General features: G+C 38.0%; 1 protein-coding gene and 1 non-coding gene across 2 annotated transcripts in view; one reads left to right on the forward strand and one right to left on the reverse strand.

Moving 5' to 3' along the window:
• The window catches only part of SEC23A (SEC23 homolog A, COPII coat complex component), a 31,657-nt gene extending 15,360 nt beyond the window's left edge, over positions 1–16,297 (reverse strand). Inside the window, exons 1-10 of the mRNA XM_060758983.2 lie at positions 16,080–16,297; positions 8,701–8,937; positions 7,406–7,463; positions 7,142–7,228; positions 6,386–6,622; positions 6,029–6,108; positions 4,098–4,242; positions 3,548–3,706; positions 2,831–2,946; positions 468–591 (exon numbers count right to left, since the gene is read on the reverse strand). Coding sequence (XP_060614966.1) covers positions 468–591; positions 2,831–2,946; positions 3,548–3,706; positions 4,098–4,242; positions 6,029–6,108; positions 6,386–6,622; positions 7,142–7,228; positions 7,406–7,463; positions 8,701–8,921 — 1,227 coding nt within the window. The 5' untranslated portion in view covers positions 8,922–8,937; positions 16,080–16,297. The remainder of the gene's footprint in view (positions 1–467; positions 592–2,830; positions 2,947–3,547; positions 3,707–4,097; positions 4,243–6,028; positions 6,109–6,385; positions 6,623–7,141; positions 7,229–7,405; positions 7,464–8,700; positions 8,938–16,079) is intronic.
• Positions 16,298–20,812: 4,515 nt separating this feature from the next.
• Positions 20,813–20,976, forward strand: LOC132762205 (U1 spliceosomal RNA). The gene has a single exon (XR_009630123.2). It is a non-coding gene; the product is annotated as a U1 spliceosomal RNA (small nuclear RNA).
• The last annotated feature ends 938 nt before the right edge of the window (positions 20,977–21,914 follow it).

Raw genomic sequence — 21,914 nt, forward strand, 5'->3', positions numbered from 1 at the left:
AATATATCATATTATTCTCTTGATCTTGTATTGTGATTCCCAAGTGTGATACTGGCAGGAAGAAATAGCATGAGCAGTACTGTTTCCCTATTCCAGCAACAGAGAAAGATTTCTATTGAGCATGCAACAGGTACTGTGAGTAGAATCTATCAGACCTAGCTATAGCATGCCACAGCATGCTAGAAGATAAGCTACGCCTGCTAAGTGATATAAAAGACACCCAGTTACCTATTGTGTACAGTAGACAGTAGAAACAAGAATAAATATCACTCCTGCCAAGCAATGAATGCAGGATCACAGTCATTCTAAATTCAAAAGCTTATTTTCACGATAAAATCTAGGGCTAAAGTTCTGAACTGGAATGGCAACTTACTGTTAGCAATATTAAATACCTTATGGCAACAGTTTTGTTGTGATATAAAACAGCAGGTATTCAAAAAATATTTGCAGTAAATACCAAATCTTACCTTAATTTCTAAGGTGCCTCCAAATCCCATCTTGAATTGTCCCTGCACATCTTTGGTAAACACACGCTGAAAAGTTTGTTTGAACAAGGATGTATTGAAAGAATCCCCCATTACCATGTAACCCCTACAAGAAGATAACAAAAATTGTTAGACTAAAAATAAAAAACCAAAGAGCAGTTATACTGCAATTCAGGGCTACACATTAAAATGTCGGATGGCACTATTTCTATGTATTCTCAAACTTGTTTCAATGAAGTCCTCCACTGCACCTTAAATCCTTATGATACTGCCCATGAGCACGCGGTTTTTGACAAATGGCCAACACATTTAAACAAATACTGTTGTAATTTATGAAAGCAACTGATCTATTAATCTGCATTTTACATCTTCTTCTGTTCAGTCATAAACATAAAAATGGAGTAATAAAGAACCGACACCATGGTTGAAGAACCATTCACAAACTATGGCTTTTGTATCACAACAATTCAGTCATTACAAACGGCTTGTACACAACAACAGAAAGGGGATCAGTGGAAGATGACTTTCACTATCTTCTCATCATATCCTGGCAGCCCCTTTAAAAGGGTTTCCTTGAGGACTTCAAAACCATCCCAAGAAAGGAGACTGTAACATGAGCTGCTCAGAGGCTTGCCAAAAGCTGGGCAGAGTCACCTGCTATAAGTGGGAATTCTGCCCATTTTTAGCAATACTGCCCCTTCTACCTCAGCCCCTGAAGCTACAACCCAGGTCCTTCTCAAGGGTTCTTCAATAAACACTGGAGATGTCAGAGCTGCCAGGCAACTTTTTTGCAGGCTTTTGGGGCTCTAAGTCAATTGTTTTACTTCAGGAAAAAATGAAGTATATGTGGAATGTTTGATAGGAATACAAGAGATGGCCCAGGCTTTGAAAATCCCTTTCTAAACACACTAAGATGCCTTATTCCTTGTTATTTTTTCAATGGGAAGTAAAGTTCTTTTAATACCAATGGTTTTTGGGAACTGACTGGTTTATAAGAAATGCAATTTCTTAGCTTATTATATATCATTGATTTTATCCATAATTTTAAAGGAGCATGTTCTAATTGTATGGATAGCTTGACAGCATTTTAAACATGATTTTTACATATTTTTTCTGCATTGTTTTATTTGTATGTCTTTTGTATCCCATAAATTGGAGAAAAAGAATATAAATAAATAGCAATATAATGCATGTTTAGTTTTTAAAAACTATAATTTTTCTCTTTAGACTTGCCAACCTCTCATAAAATTGCATTAATATGCATCAACCACACTTCCCTGGCCGGGAACCAATTTTTATCTTATTCAATAAGACTTCAGGAAAACCCATCAGTATAACCATAATCCAAGTTTATACTAGAGGCAAAGGAAGAACACATAGAAATATTGCACATTGGATTCCTGGGGAAAACTGATCACACACCAAAACAGAACTTCTTATTGATCTAAGGCGTCTGGAACGCAAAGGTGAATCACAGATCATAGAAAACAATTGTCCTATGATCAAGAAATAGAACAGAAGAGCAACTAATAGCCTTTTGTGAGGCCAAAAGTTTGTTCATCACAAACAGATTCTTCAAGCAACCAAAGATCTGTTTGTATACATGGACATCACTATATGGCCAATATAGAAATAAAACATGCAATTGGAAGCAGAGGATGGAGAAGCTCTATTCTCTCTGCAGGAGACCAGAAGCAAACGATGGCACATATTATGAGTTACTAACAACAACCTTGTGTCGGATGATAGGATAATTTGGAGGTATCTCATTCATAAAATCACTATAAGTTGAAGTTGATTTGATCACCACCATAACAACAAATGTTTTATTGGCACATACATTTCCTTGACAGTGAGTCCTATGAAACTAATGAGGAATTTACTTCCAGGAAAAAAATACAGATAATTATATTCCTTACAGATAATTATGTAACTTTCAACTTGTTATTTCCAAGCTTGACTCTAAATGACCCAACCAATCTACTATAGGGCACATATCATACATTTCCAGATACATCATTCTATGGCAAGTGTTCCTGTGCAATTTACTTTAAAAATGCTTTCTGAAGTAATAACATACTATAAAAAGATCTCAAAACAGTATTTTGCAAAGTAAGCCCAGTATTTTGCAAAATATTAGAAACGAGTTCTCTTGGAAAAAAAAAACTGTCACTTTCACAAATTACTTTGCCTGAAACAAATTTAGCAACAACTTTGCTTCCATGTAAAGATGGGTGTAAATATATACAAACTCACACAATATTTATTCATTTCATTTCCCAAGTACACAAAATAGTGTTTGCCATATAGCCCTTCATATATAATCTTAACTGGGGATCACATACCCTGTGAAGTTAGGACAGCATTTCATCTCCAGGAGACCAGTCTGATCCAGTGCACATGCATAAATGTCAATCACATGGCCTGTTGCAGCAGCACGATTTGCCAGAGCTTCAAAATGCTAGACACAGAAAGTGTTAACATAATAAATAGGTTGTTTAAATATCATATATGGCCACCTCATAACTCAAGTTTTCTGGGCAACCCATAGAAATATACAGATAAATCAATTCATATTCCATACTAGAGCTGCTGAAGATTTTTCTTTGAAGATGAAATGTATTTGCTAAATTTAATTTTAATAGCTAGCTGGAGTAAATGCAAAAATGTATACCACATGATGTTTTAATTCATAATAGATATTTTAGCCTCACTTTCCAGTAGAAAAGACTTTCAAAATAGCTTACATACTTATTACAGTGGCCAGAGTCTTGTTCTTAAAGGAAAGCCATAGCAGGTGCATTCAAACTGCTATTTTCAGAATAGTCCTGTTATTTGTCATATGCCTAACATCGTCTGGACTATGTAAAAATCACCCAAACCCAATATTCTTCTACGGTTAAATAATATATATCCATTAGCTTTTATTTATTTTGAATTTAAGTACATAATTTTTAAAATTTCAAAAATATGGCTCTGACAAAAATTAAATCCACACTCCATATCACTTTACCAATACACCATTAAAATTACATAACTAAAAAAAAATCAAGTCATCTTACTTTAGTAGCCTTTTTGACATATTTGGCATTGTCTTTCTCAATGTCATGCCAAGATCTAATAGGAAGCTTAAGTTCATCCCCTACAACCATTCCAGGCCCCTGAGTTGCTGGTCCACCAATAAACATCATTATCCGGGCACCAGTATTGGGGAAAGTACCCTGCAAGACAATAAATATTTAGAATTCATTATTCCTATTCTAAAATATATTACAGGGTGATAACAAACTAAGGTAAATGTCAATACATCTGAAATCAATTGGAATTGATGACTATGATTACGTTTTCACAACTGTGGGTTGGACTGGATAACCCACAAGGTTGCTTCCAACTCAGTGATTCTATGAACTGCAAACAGTAACAGCTGGATTTAAAAAAAAGCTTCAGAAAAGACAGCTTCTCTCCAATTCCAACTGAAGAATTTGTAAAATTCTTCAGTTTTGAGCCTAGTTCACATTGGTTTATTTCTTAAAGACAGAAAGTCTGTAACTCTTTATCCCAATTATAAGAAATCCATAACAATTTAAACAAACATAAAAGAGAAATCATTACCTCTAGCAGTCCTACAGCAATGGAAAGAGCCACTCCAGAAGACCTTAAAGGTCTCTTCCCCTGGGGAACAGGCCATGGGTCACGCTGCAGTTCACCCAGAAGATCTGTGAGGTTCATGTCAATTTTCTGTACTGGCTGTAAGAATCTGGAGTCAACAAGAAGAATAAGTTAAATAGAGATTGTTTTATATAGCATTCCTCCAAATCCAACAAATCTATTAGGAAGTTGCAATATTTCTTGCTGTGGTTTTCATGGGTTTTAAAATATCCACTATTTCAGTTGTTGTGAACCGTTTTCTGAAAATTCCCAGAACGTACTGCAACATTTTATTCCAATCAATGAAGTTTCTTTTTTAATTTTGTCACATATCAGCATTTTGCACTATAATTCCATGGCACTAATTGTTTTAATTCAGATAGAATAAAAATTGTCCTTCAAATTATAAGAGCAGCTAAGCAAATATGATCCAGTTTTTTAAAAAAAAAAAACTTTGGAAGTGTCTAGTGCACATCTAAGAAGCTGGTATAAACAGTCCCCTTTAGAGAATGGAGTAAGTGGCCACAAAAGTGTAAACAAATGTCAAAACCCAAACAGCTGTACTCCAAGAACTCAACACTATTTTAGATCAATGCAGAAAAGCCTATAGTATTTTTCAAATGATTCTAAACCATTTAAATATGTGATAACTGCTTAAACCTAGTAGCAATGTACAGTCAATAGGCTGTATTAATTTGCTTTTAATAGTGTAACTCATTTCCTAGATGTTTTAATCTTTGAAATTTCAGAAAATATGAAATATACAGTTCCACAGTTTGCATTTCTTTAGTTTGGATTTAGCACTCATTTGATAAAGTTAGCATGTTGTGATCTTGGGAGTACAAGGTTGAGCATCCCATACTTTGCATTCCAAAGCCTGAAATATTCCAAAATCTGAAACTACTACAGATTGTCCAAATGGGTAACTGAGAAAGTGACCCCTTTGCTTTATTTATTTATTTAAAACTTTTATATCCCGATCTTTTCAACCTCCGTAGAGGGACTCAGACTGGCTTTGTACACAAACTTTATTTCATGCACAAAATTATTATAAATATTATGTATAAAATTACCATCAGACTGTGTGTATAAGGTGTCAATAACAAAGAAAGGAATTTTGTTTAGACTTGGATCTCATCTCCAAGATATCTCATTATACACACACACACACACATACACATGCAAATATTCCAAAGAAATAAATAATCCAAAACACTTACGGTCCCAAGCCTTTCAGATAAGGGATACTCAACCTGTACTACTGAATGTGGTGGGTATTAGGTCAAATTCTCAAGGCTGTGCACATTCAAGAAAGAACAGACCAAAACAAACTTTCAGACTTTAGCCATTCTCTAATAGTGACATTGGATCCTTGCAATCTACTGGCAATCTTACCAAGATATTCATAACCAGCATTTTCTGAAAAAATAGTTTATTGTAACATGCAGTATAAATTTGACAGGTGAAATATGTATAGCTCTCTACAGAGCTCTAGCCTTTAAGAAGCAATTTGAAATATGATTTTAATTTATTTTAATGCTATGTTTTAATGGATTTAGTTTAACAATTTTCTTTATTTACCAATGTATTAATATATGGCATTGAATTGTTGCCTTTGTAAGGCCGCCCTGAGTTCCCTTCAGGGTTGAGAAGGGCAGAAAATAAATGTGGTAAATAATAAAAATTATAGAATAATACTTCAGACATTTTCATTCATTCATTCATATTTGTAGGCTGTTGTTTCTTCTAAAAGTCTCAAAGGAGAAAAAGAGAGGCAGCTGATATTGGTTCTTGCAGCCCCAACTCTGATAAAAACTGAAAGCTGTAGTAACAAAATGAAGATTGGCAGGACTTAAGCACAAAGGAAATTATAATTTTAATAAGAAACCAAATACCTGTTAGATGGTGGTGGTTGCTGTACCTGAGGACCACGACCCGCTTGTGAAACATTCATTTTTGTCAATCCCAACATCTCCTGTGAACAGAATAAAATGAATGATGTGCTATACGTTCAGCATATTCGCGATTATGACATTTTAAGTTGCCTCTTTGTTATCCAGTTAGTCCTTTTAAAACAGAAACAGTTTTTTAAGAAGTTAGAAACTTATAGGTCTTTGAATAAAATAAATATGGAAATGCCTTAACTGTACAACGTCTAGTCACTAATAGCAGGGAGACTTTTTGGTTTCCATTTCAAATACAGAGTAGTCTTAAAGCCAATAAGACTATTTTAATATTAATTTTATATTTACCTGAAGCTGTTTTGCAGACAAATCTTTTGTCCCTCTGAAGACATAACTTTTGGAAATCCCTTCACAGCCAAGCTCATGGACTTGCACCATTCTCCCAAAGGTAATCAACCCCACCAAAGCAGTTGGAGGTAGGAGACTTAAGGACATTTGCATGGATTCCTTCAAGGCTTGTAAGTCTTCATCTTCCATGCATGTGTCAACCACATAAAGAAATATTAAAGGCATCTGAGGTCCACGCTTAAATAAAAGTGAACAATATTGTACCATTATTACTTCAGAAAGTCATGAAACATATTTGTAAAGTAACTAACCCAGAGCAAAGACAATCAGTGCTTTTCCTGCAAAACCAATCTCAGAGTGACTGCAGTAAAAATATCCAAAATGCAAATAGATGGAGCTCTCTAATACTACACAAAATCATATATACTGATTTCTGTAAACAGAACTTAATTTTGTACGTTTACCATACTACTACACTGCCTAGCAATCTGATTAGAATATCTAATGCCTACCTTTCCAGTTCTGCAGATTCTAATCTAAGGAACACCCATGCTCCTTTATTTCTCAGCTACACAATAGCTCTGTATTACATACAACATGACAAGTGTTTCTGAAGGCCTAATTCTAGCCTACCTTACTAAAGTAACAAAATGCTGCAGAGTCTCCACAGTTAGGATAATATCCTGGTTATACAGTCCATCCTAGATGCGAATTTCCTGACTCCACACTTTGACTGATTGTAATTGTGATAGTTACCTGTACTACATATTCAATACTAGAAAACTGAGGTAAGAGTTCTGCAGGCTGGTTCATCTCAGATATGCCAGCATACGTAGGAGGAAACTGGAAGAGAAAAGTGATTGAATTATACGAAAATTTTGAACACAACACATTTTGAAACAGTTACCTATACTCATATTTGTATATCCTTCCCCAATATGTGTTAATGTTGCTATCACTCATATTTTAATCTTAGAACATATTTATCAGAAATAAAGTCTATAAAATTTTTTATCTTACCTGATTTCTCTGGTAACAAAAATTGCAAGCCCATAGTTTTGCTCGGTAATCCACTTGGCTACAAAATAAAATGTAAAACACTTTATAAGTTATGAATGCAAATCAGACATATTCGGAAAGTTTCATGCTCAGCATAAACACAGTAAAATCTTGCTTCATCACTGCTTGCATCCACTCTAGTTATAAAGGTCTTTCTGCTCCAATGAATTCATTTTAACTGCTCTTGTTTTTCCCCCTACTATTTATTCAATGACTTTATTGAAAAGTAAGATTACAATTAACCAGAAAGTTAATAATATCTTTATTATTATTTGTAATCTGTTTGGTTATTATTAGTGTAAGTCCCTCGAAACATATATATTGGGAAAGTGAGATACACATTATATACACAGAGAGAGAGAGAGAGAACCTTTCCATATATATACAATGGAAGATCACTTAGTAAAACAAATTAGTCTGCTTAACTGAGCTACTGCAGGTTAGATATGGGATACAGAATTTTGACAATTTAACAAAATCAAAGCAGTTTTAATATAAGCTAATTTATGTGTATTTTTTCAGTGTGTCACCATAAGCTTTTAAGTATGGCCTCTTTCACACAGTTGAATAAAATACCACATTATCTGCTTTGAACTGGAATATATGGCAGTGTGGACTCAGATAACCCAGTTCAAAGCAGATAATGTGGGATTTTGCCTTGATATTCTGGGGGCCCTTCCACACAGCCCTTTAGCCCAGAATATCAAGGCAGAAAATCTCACATTATATGAGTGTGGACTCAGATAACCCAGTTCCAAGCAGATATTGTGGGATTTTCTACCTTGATATTCTGAGATATAGGGCTGTGTGGAAGGGCCCTGGGTTATATGGCTATGTGAAAGGGCTCTAAATGAGTCTTGGAAGTGCTTGAACCCATTTTAGAAGAAAACACAATTTTAAAGCTCTGAGTACAACTAGTGCATCTGTGAGGCTGTTCTTAAATCCTAAATCCAGTGGCATACTACCGATAGCACTACAGTGCCCGTGAAATAGAACTTCACAATATCTTTCCTCTTTACTCCTGGAAACTTTCACAGCTCTGAAACTGACTACAGCTTTTTAATAGTTTTGCAGAATTTCAGAGCAATAGGAACTAGAACCTGCCCACTTCCACTAGATTCTGCTGTTCCACCAATGTATGACCAAGTTGGATCTTGCATCAAAATAGCCAAAACAACTTTAAAAATCATAACCATGTACCAATGTGCAAACAAGATTTAGAATTTTAATAATAATAAATTTAATAAATGGATTACCATAATGGATTTAGTACAGCACGACAGGTAGTTCTACTGCACAAGACTGGCTCGTACTGAATGGGTGGTAAGTCAGGTCGCTCTTTCAGTGGAGTAAACAAGCAGGCCACTGGGACCACCATTCTTGTGGCTTCAAGTCGACTGGAAGGCCATACATTCCAGCTGAATCTAACACCATCTCTGTCTTCATTCTGCTGTATGAACTCCAAAAAGGTTGTCATTATTGTTGTTTTATTTCTGGAGAGGGGGGGATGAAATAAAGAGAGAGAGAGAGAAAGTCAAAACATTAAATGCAACCTGGAGACCAAGTTTGATATTAAAAAGAAAAAAAATGCTTCTGCTTGACTGTCCTCTAAGCCATATAACTATCTGTATAACCAGCTCATTTGGAACTGTATGAGAGCAATTTCCACTTATCATAGAGTTCGGTTACATGGGAGAAAACAAAGAATGGAGGGAATGCTGTATCTCCGGCCCTTTCCACACAGCTGAATAAAATCCCACATTATCTGCTTTGAACTGGAATATATGGCAGTGTAGACTCCAATAACCCACTTCAAAGCAGATTTTGTAAGATTTTCTGCCTTGATATTCTGGGTGATTTGGCTGTTTGGAAGGGCCTTCCAATGCAATTATACAAATAAGAGTGAGCAGATTTGTGAGTGAGCACACCTGTCTCAAGAAAGCAGGACACTTGACAACATAGCAACAGATGATGAAGAGAAAGCTCTGAAACATGTTTACCTGTAAAGTGACTTTGTCTTAAGAAATATTATCTTAACATAATGGTATAACGATGACCACTCCCAATCATTTAAAAATGACTTGCAAAGAAGAATGAACTCACTCATCCATAACTAACAAGTTCATACTGGGTTTCACTGTATTGTACACCACAGGCACATCTGTGCTTGCTATTGATGGTTGCTATACTACTTGTAACTTGGTAACCACTTATCACAAGTTTCAATGGTTAGTACTATGGAAAATATCATTGATCTCTATGCCTTTCTTTGGATAACATGAAATGGGAGAAAAATAGCTAAAATAATATGCCAGCCCTGCCTACCGCAATAATAAAATACTCTCTTTTTAAAAAAAAACAAATCTATAATCAACCAAAAAATCCTACTATGGCCTTTAGCAAGAATCTCTATTAAGGAAATGTTGCATTCAATGGAACCAGAGAAGTAGGACACACTTCTCAGGATCCATTTGTTCTCAATGTTGTGGATTAACTTTATCAACAGATATTCCTTCCATAAATAATTTACCCTCAGCTATAAGATCAGCAAAACTACAATAATTCTGTAGAATATGAGATATTATTTCTTTAGAAATACAATACGTGTCAATTCACTTGCCAAACAAATTGTGTTTGGCAGATCTAAATCTACTTTTATAATCTTATGGTCCATAACGGTATTTGTGGCCAATTTTTACCACTGAAACAGGCCATACCATTCCATTTTTAGTAGAAAATGACTTCCATTACAATTTGCAAGTGTCAGGGCATCTTGGAGGGTTTGCCAATTGAAATGATTAGATATTGTAGAGACTTTGGGAATCGAGGCAAATCTGCATGCCACAAAAAGGGTGGTGGCTCCATACATTTTCCCCATATTGCTGCTGTTGCTGAAGTTCTTTTAAAAAACACTGTGAGTCTGTATGTACCCATAAGCTTGCAATAATGTGATTTGGTCCTTATGACCTTTAGCAAGGTTCTTATTTTGGGTTAACCTGATATAACATAAACACAATTTTCACAAATACAGATTTCATATGTCAGCTTATGACCTAGAGCTGAAAACTGAAATAGTGGTATTACATTAAAAAGTAAGTATTTTGAAAAATGTACATCTAATTATTGTACTTTCAAATAAATCCCCATGCTGATCCAATACTTGAGGTTTTCATGATGGTATCAAGAAGGCCAAAGCTATCTTTATCCATTTTTTTTCTTATTTAACAATGTTTGGGCCATAGATCAAATAAAGGTTTAAATTATAATGGAAAGCTGATTATTTCTTCTACAGAAAACTGGTAGGAATAATGAGTGCCGTGTCATATCTAATGAGGCATAAAACCATTAAATTAACTGACTTGAATATACTCCAAAACATATAAGACAACTCTTGCTTGTTAGATGCCATATCAACTTTGTTCGGAAAGACAAATTTGAGTGTATCTAGATGTTATTTTTTCATTGTATAAACAACACATGTTTGTTGTTAAGTAAAATTTGTTATTTTGTGAGTTCTGTAACTATTTCTTTTACAAATCTCATAATGCTAGCATTTAATCTCAGTGAATTAAATTTTAATTTAAAATCAAGGCTGTTGGTGTAATCAATTAAGAGATTTGGTGTACCCATATATAATTGTTTTTACTAAGCAGATTTGTTTATAATAAGCAAAAGATAAAAGTCCCATAATTGTTGTGAGTCAGCATTCTGATACCATAACTACTACCAGTAGTAGGAGAAGAAGAAGGAGTGATGCAGAAGCAGAGGCTATGAAAATGTAAGAAAGTCACACTGTCCAGACCCCCACCTTAACATTCCAAGTTTAATGCAGGATAAAAATGTGGTGTGGAGAAGCATCCCCGGACAGTTTTAAGAACACTGGCATTGTCACTACTGTCATAGTATAACAAAAATGTAAGGCTATCTCACTGAACTAAGCAAGTTTTAACCAAAATATTCACTTATGATGGTAAGTCATACTACTTCAACAAATATTATGCATGCACCGTTTACATTTTTTGAAGTAGTTACACGCCATTTTATTGCCTACTTAATGTTCCACAAAGAGTAAGGTACACATGATGTGTTGATCAGAAGATTAGCATTCAGTCTTTTAGAAATGAGATTCACCTTTAACCCCAATCTATCATACAGAAACCATGTTTTTATTCACTTATTTGACTGTGTTATACACATCCTTTTCCGTTCTGTGAACCTATCCAAAAGCAAATCTAGTGAATTACTGAATGTTCAACACTTATATGGTACTCTAAACTAATTTTACATACACATATTAAAGATATCAAATCAACATGTTGTTGTAATATAACTCGTACCTCAATATTAGATCTACTCACTAGGAATGACAGGAGTTGCGGTCAAACAACTAGAAGACTGCAGGTTACTCACTCATATACTAGGGATTAATGTAGCAGATTGTCTTCTGAGTAAATAGCTTTATGAGTACTAGCTCCATACCAAAATATGGAGAGATTGGGGGGGGGGGGGGGGGTTGGTCAACTGAAGCATTTTAAACAGTTTCTATAGAAGCAGCCAAGTTAGGCTGCTGCCACGCACACAAACAAAAATGAGTTTTTTTTATTCTGTAAAATATGTTTATCTTTAAAATGTCACAACACTTACTTTTAAAAGTAAACACTCTGCTTATGCTTATGTTTTAGCCCTCTTTCTAAAGATAAGCTTTAGTTCCATTTCCACAGATTGGTTACACCCAGGAAACACTTGACTACAAATACATAAATCCCATAGGAGAGCTTGTGTTTTTGCTTAAAATCCCAGTGGAACACTCAGTTTACAAATGAGCATGTGAATTCCTAAAACCAAGTGTTATGCATAGAATTACAGAAAAAAATTCAAATAAGAAACTCAAATAATGCGAACTCAGTATACTGTTATCTTAGCTGCTGATGGTTTTGATTGCCCTACTTAATGAATGAACTCAATTCTTTTTCCACATATCTTACAAACTGGGTCTGGCATATCAAAAATTATTCCATAATGTCCATTACTACCATCACACTATACTATTCAAAGTACTACAGGACTATACTATTTGAAAAAAAGTATATGCAGTCCCCTACTGCAAAACGTATAGTATTTAGCACACATAGCAAAAATACTTCACAGACAATAAATCTGCAAAGTGATGTAAGCTTACAAAAGTAAGGATCTTCTTGGATTCTTCTGTAATATAAGAAATCTCCGTTGATGGACTCGTTTTACGACACTGACCTCTCCCTTCCCCATTTACCTCTAAGAACTGAGTATATTACTTTGCTCCATTTATTTAATGTTCCATATTAAATCAGACCCAGATCATTAAAAGGAATAGGGTGGGTTTTTTTCCAAGTCTCCTGACCCATAAAAAGAGAAGGGATTTATTTGGGTTAGGCTGATCATATGTGCCCCAATGTAATTTAGCAATCCAACTGCCTTTAATTTCTTCTACAATGCCCAAGGCAGGACCAAGTGGACAGAGCATCTTTTTAAAAAGAAAAAAAAATACTGTCTCGCTCCTCTTGGCAACCTCATACGCCCAGGCATGGGCAAACTTTGGCCCTCCGGGTGTTTTGGACCAACTCTCACAATTCCTAACAGCCTACTACAGCTCCCAGAAGCCCCTAGGCTGCAAATGCAGGCTGAGGGCTTCTGGGAGCTGGAGTACACTGTTAGGAATTCTGAAAGTTGAAATCCAAAACATATGGAGGGCCCAAGTTTACCCATGCCTGCTCTAACCAGTTTCCAATTGAACTCCATGGCCCCCAATTAACGGTACAGACCATCACTTATTATTATTTCTCGCATTTCTATCCCGTCCTTCTCAACCTCCAAAGAGGGACTCACTCACACACTCCTTCAGCATAAACCCTCTATCTATAAGTGGCACCAATTGAGAATATCTCATCTGGTGCATTTTGGAAATACACCAAAATTCAAACTGTCCAATAATAGTAGTAGTAGTAGTAGTAGTAGTAGTAGTAATGTAGTCAGTACAGAATATGTCCAAAGGGTCAGAAATATTTTGAAGAGCAAATTAAATGGCAGAAATACGATCAAGGCTATGAACACCTGGACCATCCCCATCATCAGATACAGTGCTAGAATTGTGAACTGGACACAAGCAGAGCTGGATGATCTGGACAGAAAAACAACAAAACAGATGACAATCCACTACTCATTTCACCCTCATAGTGATATTGACAGACTTTACCTGCCCAGAAAATCAGAAGGCAGAGGGCTTCTGCAAGTGAAACAAACAGTAGAAGAAGACTAACATGTACTGGCAGATTATGTGAAGGACAGTCAAGAACCAACATTGATGGAAGCCAATAGTAGAAAACTGCTTAAAGTGCAAAAGACAAAGAGGGAATACCGTAAAAATACAATGCAGAAGAGAAGACTGGCAAAAGAAAGCTCTCCATGGACAATTCCTGGGAAAAACTGAGAACAAAATTGACAAAGAAGAAACATGGATGTGGCTCACAAATGGAACTTTGAAAAAGGAGACCGAAGTCTGAATTCGGAAGTAGTCTGACGTGTTCATTTTCTGCAACTTTTCCAGGCTTGTGATCCCACCAGTTCTTTGTCAAAGGCAGATAGTATTTGTGGCACAAGTTCCAATGGATCATTTGAGCAACAGTATTATGCCTCTGCATGTAGTCAGTCTACACGATCATCATGCAGAAGTTAAGCATATGATCCATCGTTTCATCTGCTTCCTTGCAGAGTCGACACTTGGGATCTGTCATCAACTTTTCAATTCTGGCTTGGATGGCATTGGTTCTAATTGCTTGTTCTTAGGCTGCAAGAATCAGTCTCCTTTTTCAAAGTTACTTTTAGGAGCCACATCTATGTTTTTCCCTTGTCAGTTTTGCTCTCAGTTTTTCCCAGAAACTATCATAGAATCATAAAGTTAGGAGAGACCCTGTAGGCCATCCAATCCAACCCCTGTCCACAGAGAGTCTTCTTTTGCCAGATTATTATTATTATTATTATTATTATTATTATGAAACATAACAAGATTAGTACACATCAAACAAGATCACTATGCTAGCTGTTGTATAGAATCACACATCAGACACTTCCGAAGTGTCTAGGACTGTGTGATGTATCGGCGAATAATGCATGCAGATCCAAGTAGGGTGGCCTATTTCAGCTGACAGATGGTAATTTTGTCAGCGCCAATTGTGTTTAAGTGCAGGCCAAGGTCTTTAGGCACTGCACCCAGTGTGCCGATCACCACTGGGACCACCTTTACTTTAATTATTATTATTTTAATGACACAAAAAACACAGTATGTTACAGCAAACAAGATCTATATGCTGGATTTCGTATCACAAAATCACAACTCAAACACTTCCCAAGCATCTAGGACTGTGTGATGTATTATGTATTTTTGAATGATGCGTGCAGATCGAAGTAAGGTGGCCTTTTGCAGTTGACAGATCGTGATTTTGTCAATGTTTATTGTTTCCAAATTATTATTATTATTATTATTGACACAAAAGCACAGTATGTCACAGCAAACGAGATCTATATGCTGGATTTCGTATCACAAAATCACAAGTCGAACACTTCCCAAGTGTCTTAAGATTGTGTGATGTATTTTTGAATGATGCACACAGATCCAAGTAAGGTGGCCTTTTGCAGTTGACAGATCGTGATTTTGTCAATGTTTATTGTTTCCAAATAATAATAATAATAATAATAATAATAATAATTTGGGGGATCCAAATTATTATTATTATTATTATTGTATCCTTCAGTCTGTTTGTCCATGTCTTTGTCACCCTTTGGTGTCTGCCAGGTGGCAATAATTGTTTTAAAAAAAGAATATTCTGGGAGAGATAGATCCCCAAGAATGCTTTGAGCAACTGCCATGGCTCAATGCTGTGGGTAATTAATGGGAGTTATAGTTTGGTGAGGAATAACCCTTGGGGCAAGAGGAGGCAAAAGACCTTAATAAACTACAACTCCCATGACCACAATAACCTTGAGTGAAGGCTTTGAGCAACTGCCATGGCTCAATGCTGTGGGATAATTAATGGGAGTTGTAGTTTGGTGAGGAACAACCCTTTGGGGCAAAAGGAGGCAAAAGACCTTGATAAACTACAACTCCCATGACCACAATAGCCTTGAGTGAAGGCTTTGAGCAACCGCCATGGCTCAATGCTGTGGGATAAATAATGGGAGTTGTAGTTTGGTGAGGAACAACCCTTTGGGGCAAGAGGAAGCAAAAGACCTTAATAAACTACAACTCCTATGACCACCATAGCCTTGAGTGAAGGCTTTGAGCAACTGCCATGGCTCAATGCTGTGGAGTAATGGCAGTTATAGAGGTGCTCAAAAGAAAACACCAATTTTACAGTGTGTGGGTGCTGTGCTCCCTTATACTTCCACTCTCTTCAGGCAACCAGGGAAGGGCGAAAAGGAAAGGAGGCGTGGTGTTAAATTCTTCTTTTCCTTCTTTGCATTGACAACAACTGAAACCACAGCTCCCAGGACTCTATAAGCACTGAGCCAGGGCAGTTACAGGGATGTCAGGAGGCTACAACTACAAACTACAGTGTAAGCCAGGCATGGGCAAACTTGGGCCCTCCTGAGAGCGACTTACCTCAGCCACACCAAGTCGAGGCCTCGCTGGGACTGGGTCTGCGCCCCTCGGCTGCCGAAGAGGAGGAGGAGGAAGGGGCGGGGGCCTTTCCCTCAGCCTTTCTGGGCCTCTCTCAGCCTCCCCGCCGCACTCTGGACCCAGCGCCGCCGACGCAAACAAACATGGCTGATGGGGAAGCCGGTGCCACGTCGGAGGCAGAGCGAAGGAGAGCAGGAGGCGGCGGCCAGAGAAGCAGGCCCCGCCTCAGATACACAGAGAGACAGAAGGAGGAGGAGGAGAGGCTACACTGCTATATGTGTGCCTGCACACTATTTAACAGTGATGGGGGGCAAACTTGGGCCCTTGAGGTGTTTTGGACTTCAACTCCCACCATTCCTAACAGCCTCAGGCCTCTTCTTTCCCCCCCCCCCTCAGCCACTTAAGATGAGACTGTTGGAAGTTGAATTCCAAAACACTTGGAGGGCCCACGTTTGCCTATGCCCGTTCTTCCAGCAGTCACCAGTCAATCCCTCTGCGATGCCAGAAATATAGCTTAATGGTGTAACATTAGAAAATGTTGACCATTTCCGCTATCTTGCCAGCCACCACTCCACAAAAGTCAACATTGACACTGAAATACAATACCACCTGAGCTCTGCGAGTGCAGCATTTTTCCGAATTAAGCAGAGAGTGTTTGAGGATTGGCACATCCATAGGAAGACCAAGGTGCTTGTTTATAAAGCTATTGTCCTCCCAACCCTATATGCCTGCAAAACATGGACTATCTACAGATGTCACGCTCAACTCCTGGAACATTTCCATCAGCGTTGCCTCCAAAAAATCCTGCAAATGTCTTGGGAAGACAGGCGGACAAATGTCAGTGTGCTGGAAGAAGCAAACCACCAGTATTGAAGCAATGCTCCTACGCCATCTACTCCGCTGGACTGACCACATCAGAGGTCCTCAAACTAAGGCCCGGGGGCCGGATGAGGCCCTCCAAGGTCATTTACCCAGCCCTCGCTCAGGGTCAACCTAATTTTGAAAGAACTTGAAAGAACACAACAATAACAACAATCCTATCTCATCAGCCAAAATCAGGTTCACACTTCCCATTGAAATACTAATAATTTGATATTTGTTGAAATTGTTCTTCATTTTAATTATTGCATTGTTTTTAAGTGTTTTTTGCACTACAAATAAGATATGTGCAGTGTGCATAGGAATTCATTCACTTTTTTTTCAAATTATAATCCCGCCCTCCAACAGTTTGAGGGACGGTGACCTGGCCCTCTGTTTAAAAAGTTTGAGGACCCCTGGACCACATTGTCCAAATGCTCGATCACCGACTCCCAAAGCAGTTACTCTACTCCCAAATCAAAAACAGAAAATGGAATGTTGGTGGACAGGAAAAGAGATTTAAAGATGGACTTAAAGCTAAACTTAAAAACTGTGGCATAAACTGGGAAAGTCTGGCCCGTGAGCGTTCTAACTGTACGTCAGCTGTGACAAGCAGTGCTGTGGAATTCAAAGAGGCACTAATGGAGGGCGAAAGGGAGAAATGTTTCAAAGGAAGGTGCGTCAAGCCACCCCTTGTCAAGACCATCTTCCATCTGAAAATCAATGTCCTCTCTGCGAAAGAACATGCGGGTCCAGTCAAGTCACCTATGGACCCACGGCCAATCATACTTGGCAGGCAATCATACTCGGCCACAAGTGATAGTCTATGATGAAACAGGCTAAAAGTACCAGATCCCTTTTCATCTGGAAGCTAAACAAGGTTAACCCTGGTGTTGGTTCTTGGATGGTACTAGCTAACAAATACCAGGTGCTGTAGGCTTTTTTCTAGAGGGAGGAACTGGCCAAACCACCTCTGAGATTCCTTGCCTAAAATAACACGATGAAATTCAGGGTGTTGCCATAAATTGTTATGCAACTTGAAGGCGCATTCAGAGTATCATTTGGGTGGTGCAAACAACACTAGACTGTCTCTCTTTAAAATGTTTGTGCAAGTGTTTCAGCAGAATCTCTTTAAAAATCCTATTATTAGATGAAACACATTTTTCACAAGCCCAGTTTACATGTCCCACAATATTACACCTGCAAGCTAAAACACACTCTGCTCATTCACTTTGTGAACCTCCGAATGTGCATATGCTCCGGTCAACGCTGCCATTGGCCTCATCTACACTGCCCATTTAATGCAATACAAAGTTGGCTTCAAACTGTGGCAGCCAGACAACAAACTCCTGCAAAAGCACCACAAAAGAAAGCCCTTGATGCGCATCAGTGCTCTGCAGTTTGTATAATCGCCATCCGTGCCTTACACCAGTTCTATGTAGTATTTCCTATGTGGTCATTTGCACAGCCAAACCACTTTCTTCAAAAACTGGTTTGAAACTGCACTAAATGGTCAGTGTAGACAGGGCCATAATGATTCCAATCCAATGCTTCATAGCATGCAGTTTCATTGATTTGCCCGTGTTATAAGAACACAGTGTTGTTATTGCTGCTGTTTTTTTAAAAAATAGTTGCTGATTTGTTCAATACTCTGGTACAGGTTGTGTGTAGCTTTTTTGGAATTCTGAAAACCAGAATTGCCCAAATGGGTGGCTGAGATAATTTCTATATTTTCGCTTTCTGATAATTCAGTGAATCACACTATGTCTCATATACAAAATTATTCAAAATATTGCATACAAGTACCTTCAGAACATGCATGTAAAGTTTATAGGAAACAAATGAATTCCATTTTTAGACTTGGCTTTTACGTTATGTATCTATATGGAAATACAGATATTCCAACATCCGGAAAAATCCAAAACACTTGTGGGGACGGGGGGGGGGGGATTTCATGCAGAACTGTAAGGTGATAAGAGGTACATTTTGGAGGTCCATCATCTATGTTCCTCATGTTATATTGAGGAAAATCAGAATGCTTTAACACTAACAAATGTATTGCTATTGATGGCTGGGGGAATTTGCCAGCTGAAAAAATACAGTATGGTATAATTGTTTTGAGTGTATATTTGTATCATGACGCATTGAGCCATGGCAGTTAAAGTGTCAAACTGCCTTAATTCTGCAGTGTAGATGCACTCTCAGTATTTTGATGTGTCTTACAATTTTTCCTAGGGATGAAAGATGTAGAGTTGGACTCCTTTTTTAACAGGTGCTTATTTTTGTCAAGTACCCTATCACCCTTCCTTATTGCAGATTATTTATATGTGCTTGATTTCATTTGCAAACACTTTTTTCATCCTTGGATTTCAGTGTAGCAAAATCACCCTCCTTTCACAATGGTTTCCCCGGTTCTTCAGGATTCTGCTCTGTTTTGGTCAAGAATTGTATTGGCCTTGCTGCAGATGAATAATTAATAATATATATTAATATATTATTAGTAAAGGTAGAGGTTTCCCCTTGACATTAAGTCTAGTCATGTCCAACTCTGGAAGGCAGGCATGTAGCCGGGGGGGGGAGCTTGAGGGGCTTCAGCCCCCCCCCCCCCGAAATTCTCAGGGTGGTCCGCAAGAAGGCCTTACTGATCCATTATTTCAACTATTTATTCATATGTTTATTCATATCATGATCTGTTTATTCATATCATGATCTGATCACCATGCTCAATATATCCCATATGCATGGGGGTATTGGGGTAACGATACAAAAGGTTTGCTAGGGTAGACCCTCTTTCACTCAGACTCAGCCCCGCCCGAATCAAAATCCTGGCTACGGGCCTGCTGGGAGGTGGTGCTTATCTCAATTTCTAAGGTGAAGAGCTGGCATTGTCCATAGACACCTCCAAGGTCATGCAGCCAGCATGACTGCATGGAGCACCATTATCTTCCACAGAAGCAGTATCTATTGATCTATTCACGTCTGCATGCTTTCAAACTGCTAGATTGGGAGAAGCTGGGGCTTACAATGGCAGCTCACCCCACTCCCCGGATTCAAACCAACATTTCAGTCAGCAAGTTCAGCAGCTCAGTGGTTTAACCCCAATATACTATTAATATATTATTAATAATATATTAATAATAATATATTCTGATTATATAATAATAATATTAGTAATAATATACCTGTGTTGTGTACTGTACTGATGGGCTTGGCCTCATGTAAGCTGTACCGAGTCCCCCTGGGGGAGATGGAGCGGGGTATAAATAAAGTTGTTGTTGTTATTATTATTATTATTATTATTATGTGTTCTTTCTGTAAACACCTCCCATAGGAGATGGTGCCAAACAGAAGTATTTGCTTTTGTGTCTGATGACCTCTTCCCTTTGCCCTAAATAGTTCCACTAAGCATCAATGATCATCTTTAATAGGTGTTGTATTTCCCCATCCCTTCAAAGTAGAGAAATCCTTTTTTTCCTGGAGATCATGATGATCTGGCCCTCCTGACAGTTGCACTGCAATTTCCATCCAGCATGACCTAAGAATTAAGAAATTGACGTCCAAAATGCCTTAAACTGAGACTTTCCATCATTCCTCCAGGCTTGGAAAAGCAAGCCAAAGAAGGCTACGACAGGAGGAGGCGGAGCTATGTAAATAAAAGGCGCTGGGCATTATGGGAGAGCAAAATAACGGGGCGTCTCGGGGTTTAGGAGACGAATTCGCCCCGCGGCTTGGGAGGGCTTGGGGTTTCCTTCAAGAAAGACAGAAAGGAGGCGTTGAGGGCAAGGCCGAGATTGTACCCGCCGTGTGCTGGAGTGTGTTCCGCGCGGTTGGGGTGTGCAGGGGACGAGTCAGAAAGCATACTTACCTGGCAGAGGAGACACCTTGATCACGAAGGAGGTTTTCCCAGGGCGAGGCTCATCCATTGCACTCCGGGTGTGCTGACCCCTGCGATTTCCCCAAATGCGGGAAACTCGACTGCATAATTTGTGGTAGTGGGGGACTGCGTTCGCGCTTTCCCCTGGTCTTTTGGTATTCGAAAAGCAGATTGAATTTCAGAGCTATTGGGCGATGTTTGGGCTATCGAAGTATACAATTGGAGAGAAAGGGGGCAAGGGGGTCTTGTCTCCGGCATAGACCACTCTGCCCAGCACCCCAGAGTAAAGACAGAGGGGGGCAGAAAGCAGTTCCTCTTTGTCTCCTGTGCTATGTGTTTTTTTGTTTTGGTTTTTTTTTTTTACTAGACTGTAATTTTAATACAAGATCACAGATTAGGCAAACAAGCTAAATAAAAGGACTATTATAACAGTATATTAAAATATTTTTAACAGAATTTAAATGTTTAGCATTAAACTAAAATACACAGCCACAACGAGGTGTGCTTCTTCGGTATAGGAGTTGGTGTTTTAGGCCTCACATGTGACTTCTGATAATGATCTGGTGACTTCTGAACAGAATGCAGTGACCCTTTTATTACTTGTCTGCTACGCATCTGAGAAGAAGTATTCCAAATTTCAGGTTTGCTCTTACCAATTTCATTAGTTTCCTGTGCTATGTTAATAATATCATGAAATATAGTATCTTGTATATAGATATAATATTTATAATATTACTAGCCGTCCCCTGCAATGCGTTCCTGTGGCCCACTCTGGTGACCTGGAAAATAAAGTAATGAGAAAGTGTTGGTTTCTAATCTGTGTAATTTCTTTATGCTTCTGGATAAACAGCATTTCTTGTTGTTTCTTTGTCAGTGTTGATGTAGAGATTCTCTGGGTTGCCTACTCTGGAACATGCAAACATATCATTGTCCTTCTTTAGGGATCCCTTTCAAATCTATGAGACTATATCTTTCATCTACTGAACGAATGAACAACATATCTATCATATACATATGTGTGTGTGTGAATCATATGTTGATATCTATAGCTGGATGGCTGTTTGTCAGGAGGGCTTTGATTGTGT

The sequence above is a fragment of the Anolis sagrei genome, chromosome 1 (genome assembly GCF_037176765.1).
Source record: "Anolis sagrei isolate rAnoSag1 chromosome 1, rAnoSag1.mat, whole genome shotgun sequence".
Classification (NCBI taxonomy): domain Eukaryota; kingdom Metazoa; phylum Chordata; class Lepidosauria; order Squamata; family Dactyloidae; genus Anolis; species Anolis sagrei.